At 37.9% G+C, this 9,632-nt stretch overlaps 1 protein-coding gene across 1 annotated transcript; it reads left to right on the forward strand.

The window, feature by feature from the left end:
• The first annotated feature begins 246 nt into the window (after positions 1 to 246).
• On the forward strand, positions 247 to 8,409 carry syt4 (synaptotagmin IV). The gene is made up of 4 exons (XM_059989492.1): positions 247 to 1,094; positions 2,057 to 2,892; positions 3,970 to 4,090; positions 4,629 to 8,409. Exons 1-4 carry the CDS (start codon positions 1,061 to 1,063, stop codon positions 4,940 to 4,942), a joined length of 1,305 nt encoding a protein of 434 aa, XP_059845475.1. The 5' UTR covers positions 247 to 1,060; the 3' UTR covers positions 4,943 to 8,409.
• The last annotated feature ends 1,223 nt before the right edge of the window (positions 8,410 to 9,632 follow it).

The raw sequence follows: 9,632 nt of genomic DNA on the forward strand, positions 1-9,632 counted from the left end.
GTAATATATGACTGGTTTTAATTCAAAGTTATATCGCTTCAACATTCCATAAAAGGAACTTAGATAGCTGGTCGATAGAGCATGTGAAATATTTTAAGAACCTTAAGAAGGAAGCATAACATACTGCAGTACTGAAGTTAGACGTGCGTAATGAAGTTAGACGAGCCTTGTAAGCGCTGACTGAATGAAATATCACAGCGTCAATGCAAAATCTGACTCATTGTATGACTTTAACCAGCAGATGGTGTGTGTTCGCCTCTTACGAGAGAATATCAAAAAAAAAGCCCATCCTTAATTCCCTCATCAACTGCAAAATTCTAAATTGACGCCGGTGTGAAACAGCGGTGAGGTGGTCACACCCCTTTAAGAATGTTTCTGGTCTGTCCGGAGTGCATGCATGCATCAATTGTTTCCCAGCTCCTCTTCCCCCCCCCCCAAAAAAAAACTTTATAAGAATGACAGAACTAAAATTAGACCCGAAGTGCTTTGAAAGCTCTGCATTATTTGGTCAGAAGATAAAAGTGCAGCTGATGGCCAGTCTGTTTGTGCAGAGATCGGACCCCCATGATTAGCCGGTGTTAAGGCTGGCGTGAGTCAGCGTCTCCGACTAGTCATCCACCCACCCAGCCCTCTGCTGCTCTTTCTCCTGGCCGGGAGAAACTGAACGACGCAAAAAGAAAACTGTCCCTCCCATCACTGTCCTCCGAGCAGATACCATTCAGACTGCAGCCGTTTAACATAACTGATGGTAGGAATTTAAATACCTTAGGGAGCAAAAGAGCTCAACTCGGGCAGGGCTTCGTCAGAAAGACGTCATCCAGCCAACCACGTCCACAGTGTTTGCGACTCCTCAGAACTGCAGCAGCCGGAGCCGAAGCTTCAGCTCATCTCCCGCACAATATAACCCCCCACTTCACCACCAACGTCCCCACCCCCCGCTTCGTCTGCCCCGGGATTATTTTTAATAAAGATTCTAATTAATAAACTAAGCCATTGGACCAGAAGAGGCGGAAATCTGTTCGCTACGTTCTTCAGCACCAGGGATAGAGCAAGGATCGACATGGCTCCGGTTGTGGAGAGCGGGGCTGGCGTTGGTAAGCCAATCCCTCGGGCGGATCTTTGTAGATAAGCTTTCTCTCTCCAGAAATGTGACTACCACATCTGAGACTGTGGTGTTTCTTCTACAGCGTGTCCGCCTTTGGGTGTTAATTTGTAGTTCGGTACTGGCCATAGCGTTCATCTTGCTCCGGCTTGGCATAGGCAGCCTGAGAGGGAGCAAAAGAAATGCTGTGGCTACCGCTAAAGTAAAAATAAACACCCGAATGTGGCAACACCGTACTGGAAACAACATAGTCGCAAATTACTTTACCCATTAGACAAATAGCAATGTTGTGTTTGTAACAATTATTCGGGATTCTTGCACCATGTTATAAGCTTGAAACCGCGAGTATTCATCTAAGCTGTGTTTCAGTTACCTATTTCAATTTCTCCCATTTGCCTCTATCCCTCGTACCCTTAAAGTTTTTGTATTTGTTTGATTATCGTTGCTCTGATTCCACATTGTCCTTTGCTCGATCTCGCTTGCTCATTTTGGCCTTATTTTGTTGCTAAATCTGCATCTCAGTGAGACTGGTACCGGTTGGTTTAGGTTTGAGGACGGGAACGCTAATTGGAGTCTGACTAATGGGATCCATACGGATTCGTCTTGTTAATTAGACATTAACCAGAGCTGCCGCTGTTTATCAGTTATGATGATAAGACAATGTGCTATGATGACATTGATTTAAGTAATCTCGTCTATATTTCCTTCCTGAACATTCATTTTTAATTTAAAATGCTGCGAATTACAATTTAGCTCAAAAACACCCCAAATAACTAACATACTGCATCAGTCGTACAAGTTTATGTAATGAGTGTTTGGCAGCAGAATGAAAAGTATCATTCAAATGAGGAATATCTGACAGGTGCAAGCTTAATAATTTCACAAATGAAGTTTATACACTTTTTCTTTAATTTTAATGGATTAATACTCCTATTGAACATCTTCTTTCCGTAGATGGTGTGCCTGCTCTTATAGGGATAGCCAGTGCGTTTGCCCTGATATTTACGATGTCCATGTTTGCATGGATCTGCTGTCAACGCAAGTCTTCAAAAGCTAACAAAACCCCTCCATATAAATTCGTGCACATGCTGAAGGGAGTCGACATTTACCCTGAGAATCTTAGCAACAAAAAGAAATTCGGAGCCGATGACAAACCGGATCCTAAAGACAAGGAATCATCAAAAGCCAAACTGCCAAAGAACTCGCTCCACTTAGATCTGGAGAGCCGTGATCAGAATGGAAATTTCACCAAAACTCCCGGCAAAGTCCGGAGCTCCCCAGAAATCGAGAGCGTCCACCCCAAGACCTTCTCAGAAGGCGAGAAAGACAGTATATCATCCGAGAACTCCGTCTCGGAAAAGTCATTGGCACCCTCTGAAGAGGAAAACAATGAACCCAAACTGGGATCTTTGATGTTCTCCTTAATGTACAACTTCGACAAGAAGGCGTTGCTTGTCAACATTATAGAGGCTCACGGTCTGCCAGCCATGGACGAGCAGTCAATGACGTCTGATCCTTACATTAAAATGTCAATCTTGCCTGACAAAAAACACCGAGTGAAAACTCGCGTCCTCAGGAAAACCCTGGACCCAGCTTTTGACGAAACGTTCACTTTTTACGGCATCCCCTACAGCCAAGTGCAGGAACTGTCCCTTCATTTCCTGGTGCTGAGTTTTGACCGTTTTTCCAGAGACGACGTCATTGGCGAGGTGTTGGTGCCAATGGCGGGAATCAATCTCTCAGAAGGCAAAGTGCAGATGAACAGGGACATCACGAGGAGAAACTGTCGGGTAAATGTTTGGAGTGATCTCTTGTACGGTAGAGGGACGTGTACTGCTCTAGCTTCCATTAGAGATGCGCTGTGTGCTTTGCAGGGTTTATTGAAAAAGATAGCTCATGAGTTATTGATGGAGATAAGGGGGAGGTTAGGTCAGCGCCGGAGGCAGACGTCTGGTGTGTACGAAGACTGGATTTTTTTTTGAAGGATTAACATGAAAACTGAAGCGAAACAAATCGCATAAATTAGAGTTGGGCTTTATTTAAATCTAGTTTCGGAAGCGATTATACATACATCCTACGGGCAGATAACGTGTAATCAATTGTGGTATAGAAATTTAATATATCTGATCTAATATTTTCTATGTGGCATTCGAATTCCGATCGGTTTTTTAAAATTTATAAATATGGTTGGCCCTCAATTAACTGTTGATCAACATGTGTCCCAAGATCCAAACGAAAGGTCTGCTGCCCGTCCATTTGAAACTTTATCTTGCAATCAAGGAGTGAATAATTATACCGAATTCACATTATAAAACTTGACTGTCGAGCCAAACTTGTGCATGCCGCCGTCAGTCCTTCAAATTAGTCTCCCACCTTCATCTAATCCCGTGTTTCCTTGGCACAATTCATCAGCTTTAGACTAAGTGTCACATCAATATTACAGTATCAGGCACAACTGGTGATACCTTCTGTACTCGATACCAGGAGGAACAAGCTTTTAGTAAAGATCCGTATCGTATAACATATATAAAGTAATACTAATGTAACCCAATAAAATATATGCTGAGAAAATTGCCTATAGCGCTAATTGCATACAACAATAATCACAAAGCAGCCTACTGATAATTATCTCTTTAATTTTATAATGGAGCTATTTTCCAAAAGAGGGGTTATTGCTAATGTAAGCTTAATATATGGTCTGTTAATTCTAATAGTGAGTAACAAGGTATCGAGGCCAATGTTGGATAATCTTTTTTGTCTCCTGTAGAGAAGGTGCCACAACAAAGAGCAGTGAGGAAATCTACTGTGCAATGATAACAGCATGTTTCTGAAAGTCTGTTCATGTGTCTCCTTTGGTTCATTCACAGAAATCAGTGGGTCGTGGAGAATTATTAGTGTCCCTTTGCTATCAATCTACCACCAACACCCTGACTGTTGTTGTATTAAAAGCTCGCCATCTGCCGAAAAATGATGTGTCTGGATTATCAGGTAATTATTCAAGCAGAGTTACCAGCAATCGTGCAGCTGGAGCTAAGAAAAATCAGACCTATTAATCAGTTTATATCTACATCCATGCATTTGTGTATCTATCCTCCTATGTATCTTTTATTTTATCTTTGATTAAATCCATAGCTTATCACAGACTGCACACATATGTAATCAATGTGAATGGAATATTTGTTTCATATTAGTTTTGCCATGCATAACCTATTGTAGCTTAATCATATGCACAATATTGCTTATGGGGAACACTAAAAGTAAAATAAAATTCTGGAATTATTCATCAAGCAACATCTGTCAAGCAGATTTAATTTTTCAGGTTGGTGAGTATTTTTGATGAGGCTTTTCTCTTTGCAGATGCTGCATGACCTGTTGAGTATTTCCGAATTTTTAATGATTTAATTATAATTATCTGCAAGCAACTGCATTGCATCTGTGCTGCAATTGCAAAAACATATTCAAATGAAAGGGTGAAAAGGTATAATCTGAAAAGGCAAATCAGCTCTCTTCTCTTTTTTTTCACCAGCTGCTGACCCTTATGTGAAAGTCAACTTGTACCATGATAAGAAGCGAATATCAAAGAAAAAGACCCACGTAAAGAAGTGCACTCTAAATCCAGTGTTTAATGAGCTCTTTGTCTTTGACATCCCGTGTGAGGGTATCGACAACATAAGCGTCGAGTTTCTGGTCATCGATTTTGACAGAATGATGAAGAATGAAATTATTGGGCGCCTAGTGCTGGGGAACTCGGTAGAAGGGACAGTAGGAGAGCATTGGAGGGAGATCTGTGAGCATCCAAGGCGACAAATTGCCAAATGGCATTGCCTGAGTGATGGTTAGCATCCAAATGGAGGGTTGGACTTTATTGTTTGATTGGCAAGGAACAAGCTGTGCATTAACCAACCCAAAGCCTTTCTGAAGAATTTTCAATTTATACTAAATATACATAATTTGTACATCTGATGTGGTAAATATTGTGATCTGTACTGTATAAGATGAAGTGGATTTGCTCTCTTGTTTGCTAACAATTTTAAGAAATTCAAGGTAGCTAGTAGAATGGGTAGGCATGTATGTCCGCATTTTGTGTGGCTGTTCACATTAGGGAGTTTGTTTCTGGGGATTAAACTTATAGGATGTAAGTGTGAAAGGAGTATTTAGAATTTGCAGATACCTTTTGCAATGGAAACCGATAACATTTTGAGTGAACTGAGGATATTTGAAGTAAAGCCATTCTAATGTTTGTAGCTCAAACAGTTGAAAATGAAGCAGATTATGTGTTGCCTTAATGCTAAAGTATATTGGAGGGGAAGAGTCCAGGTAGCACAATGGCATTGTGCTACCTAAAGCAGTTAAGTGAAACTCTTCTCCATTGGCTATTGTCAAAGGAAGAGCCAATTTCCAGTTACCAATAATCCAATATGCAACATACCACAATATTTGAGATCAAGTCATCATTATCACCCAGTAAGACCACAGGTACAGATGGATATATTGTTGATGTGGCATTGATAAAAAAAACTCATATTTTTGCAGTGGGTCATACTTTCCTAACATTGAAGTAAAGATAGTATGGAGTGAACATTTCAGTAAATTTAAATGCATTTGACCTAGCATTGCCTGATATCAGTGTTCAATACCTAATATTAAGTGGTATTCTAATTATACTGTGGCTCTAAAATCTCTCCTTGCAAGAAGCACAGTATTTACCAAAAACATTTGTTTTTAATGAAGTGGGATGACTGACAAAGTGAAGAATGGTAAATCATACTGAAAGAATGCAGTCACATCTATTTTTGGCTTTTAAATACACTAGCATTTATCAATTTTGATACTTTGTTCTAGGCATATATATAAATATTGCCATCTACATAGCAGCTGTAAATGGGGAACAGTTGCATACTAAAACCACAATATTGCTTATTTCATTGCAAAATCTTTTTCTTCACTATTTTCTGATGCCATGGAAATAACTAATTTTTAAAAGTGATTTATATAGATGCAGCTCAAACTCATTACATCTACTGGAAGGCTTATTCAACATACAAAGAAAAAATGTTTTTTCTTGCTTTTGCCAAAGCTTTCATAGCACTGCAAAGTGAAGTAAGTACACATTAAATAGTTTTGGCACATGGCTTAGGGGGCTGACCCAGAGACCCATGGGGAACAAGGAAATTTAGCACCATAGTCAGGATATATTTATTTCCATCTGCATTTCCTATATTTTATTTTCAATCATATTTAGACCTTAAAAAACCTGTGTTTTAAAGAGAAAGAGTATAGTTGACAGAGCAGTTTTAATGACACCAGAATATTTTTCACTGTATGGAATTGTGACAAATCCTCTCCAATATTTCTTCCAGATAATACCAATATATTTGATATAAGTGAGGTTTTGAGTTCAGAGCAAATTCATTTGAAAGGTAGGCCAATGAATGAAAGGAATAACAATGTTTTGCCTACCCTTTTATAGCTTCAGGTTGAACATGTTGTCATAAATATGATCTCATTTTGTTCTAATCAGAAACTACAGTTTACAGTCATCCAACTTGTGTAAATCATGCTGTAAATGCATTGTGAACCATGCATTTATTATGCATGTTGCTTTAAACTAATCTCAGTGACAGGTGTAGGAGAACTTGTAATATATTTAATGATTAAGTGTACCATTGATGCAACCCTAAAAGATGCAGGAATGGAATGTGATTTAAAAATCATTAGTTACTATAAAGTAAACTAGACAGATTGTGAAAGAAGTGATTATAGCTTTCAGAATGCTATTTGATCTCAAATGTCAATGCATTTAGTGAATTGGATTTTTTTCTGTCACTGATCCTTATAGTTCCAGGAAAAATCATTGCTTGAAACATTAATGAGCACTCAGTACCATTATTGATTTCTTCATTTTGAATCTTAATGGATCAAATTCAAAGTCACCATATGTTGCCATTTATGTTTACTATATATGGCTTCCATTCTATTGTTATGTTTCACATTATATGTTGGTGTTTTGTTTTAAGAGAAAAAAAGGGCTCCAAATATTTTAAGCTGCTTTTTGGCATGCACACTGCCAGAGACCAAATTTCTTATCTTTTGATGGACAGATCAACCCAGGCTCAGTTTGGAGATAAGGAATACTTTGTGAAAAGGTGACCCATAGGGTAGCATTATATGCATTTTGTAGAACAAACATAGAGGGAAATCTTAGATAAATATACTTTTGTAGTATAGGAGTAAGTGGTTGTGTTTACAATTGTTCAGGTGAACATTTTAGCACAGATGAATTTGGCTTGGTAAAATTGAACTGTTCAAACTGAATCTGAGGCATGCATAAAGAAAGAAATGTTATCATATTCCAGCCATCTGGAAATATATCACAATATGCTGAAGACCTCATGCTGGCATGTCTATTCATTACTATGCAGGACGGGATTAAAAGTCTCACCACATGGGAAAAGATAAGTCTGCCTGAAGCTGCATCAGTAATCATAACTTCTGTTGGCATTTGTGCAACTTAAGGGATTTCTGTTATTTTTGTAGTTTCTACTGTTTTAATGCACAAGTTAAAATGTAATCAAGCTAGACCATGAAATACAAAATTATTGTTAGCTGTTAAATCAATTTCCTTCAAGTGACACAGATCTATAAATAAATGTACAATTTTGGCAAAAAGCATTTACGTTCAGGGCAGTAATGTGCTGCTAGGTCTTCAATCAAGGCATTGAACAACTTATTAACTCAGCAAAATCTTAGAGCAGCCACTTATAAAAAACTGAAAGTTAGAGAAACTGAAAACCTGTCTTAATTTTGGACCTGAAAATGTGTTTACAATTTATTTCAATTTGAGTTCACTTTTCAAGCCTGCATTACATACTTTTTACCCCAATGGAATAGAAATTTTTGCATCATCAGATTTTCAGTTCACTTTTTTCAGAGCATTGCAATTGCAGCTGTAATTTTTGTAAAATAGTTTTGAATAATTCTGAAAGATGTAACTGTCTGTGGTTTGAAATGCTGATGTGCCGCAAATTACTTACTCAAGAACTCCAGCAGTAAATGGTTACAAAATTATATATAACTATACGGTGTAAATCTGTATACGTAATAAGTTTTGTATGTTGCATTACAATGTGTTTACAATCAATTAATTAAAAGAATGCGCACATTCACATATTGTGGTAGTAATGTAAATTACTGGCAACAATTGTATTTAATAATTTGTGCTGTTGATGTATGATTATGGTGCACAAGTTTTTTTCAATCAAAACTTTAAAAAAATGTTGAGAAAATTTTGCCATTCAGCTGCGGTCTTGTACCCTTGTGTTATGTGTGTGTTTAAAAAAAAAGAATAAAGCACTATATAAGTTGATGTATTTTGTGTTAGCTATTATCATACTAGGAGCGTGAGGTATTATAGAACTTCATAAAATAAGGTGATATTCAATTACTTTTCATAAATTCACTTGAGATTTTACATATTCTGATACTAATTACAGAATCAGTTTGTACATCTGATTATGCTTTTTAATGATTGATGCAAATATCAGATAGTAGGAAAGTGGCTAAATATGAAAGTCCCTGAAATTAGGAATGTGGTCGTGATGCTTGATTAGTACATACTTGTTAAGCAGAAAGGAAGCCATGAGCTAAACCTTGTGCTGCCTGTTAATTGTAATTTTCTGGGCAGCATAAGCCATTGTCTTATTGTAAACAACAGTTGTGTGTAATGACTGGATTAGGCGCTGGCGGAAAAGGTGAAACTGGAGGTGAGAAACAGTGAGCAGGACCCCAATGCTTTTGATGGCAACAATGGACTGCTTAGGGAGGAGAGTAGAAAGTAGGAGATGTGCATTTTATTGAAGAAAATTCAGAGCAAGAGGCCCTCAGACACAAAACCAGAAGACAGTAAGAGAGGAGGAGATGATTCTGGAAATAAATTTTAGACATGTTCCCCAAGGATGTGGATACTTTAGATGAGTTGTCAAAATGAATGGACCTTCAAATGCAGTATACCACCAGGTATAACTTTTCATCATATGCTGTACCTCACATACTTAGCATTGTTATAATCTTAATGCACATCTCACATCTGGCCCACAATGCCCACTATTGGATGATTATAACCTTCTTTCTTTTAGTGGAGAGAGCAGCAACTGATTGTTCAGAGACATAGACAGGGACAGATAACTCTCCAAAGGGTAAGAGACTGGGGATCATTAAGAGGACACCCAACACTTAGGCACTGGCAGAAAGAATCAATGTTTTCATTTCCCAAAATGTTTCTACTCATATTTTGACTCCTAAAACTCTATTCTGATTTTAACGTAGCAGAGTTTTTGTGTAATTTATCTACTTTTAGGATTTTTTTTTTTTTGGTGAAGTCAACATTTTTATCCCTTGGAAGGTGGGTTTGAACTAACATTTTAGTCTTTTGATGAAGGCATTGCCCCAGCAATGCTAGGAAAAAAATTCCAGCATGTTCAAAGAAAATTTATTATCAAAGTACATATTGTATATGTCACAATATACAACC

Source organism: Hypanus sabinus, chromosome 14 (genome assembly GCF_030144855.1).
Source record: "Hypanus sabinus isolate sHypSab1 chromosome 14, sHypSab1.hap1, whole genome shotgun sequence".
Lineage (NCBI taxonomy): Eukaryota > Metazoa > Chordata > Chondrichthyes > Myliobatiformes > Dasyatidae > Hypanus > Hypanus sabinus.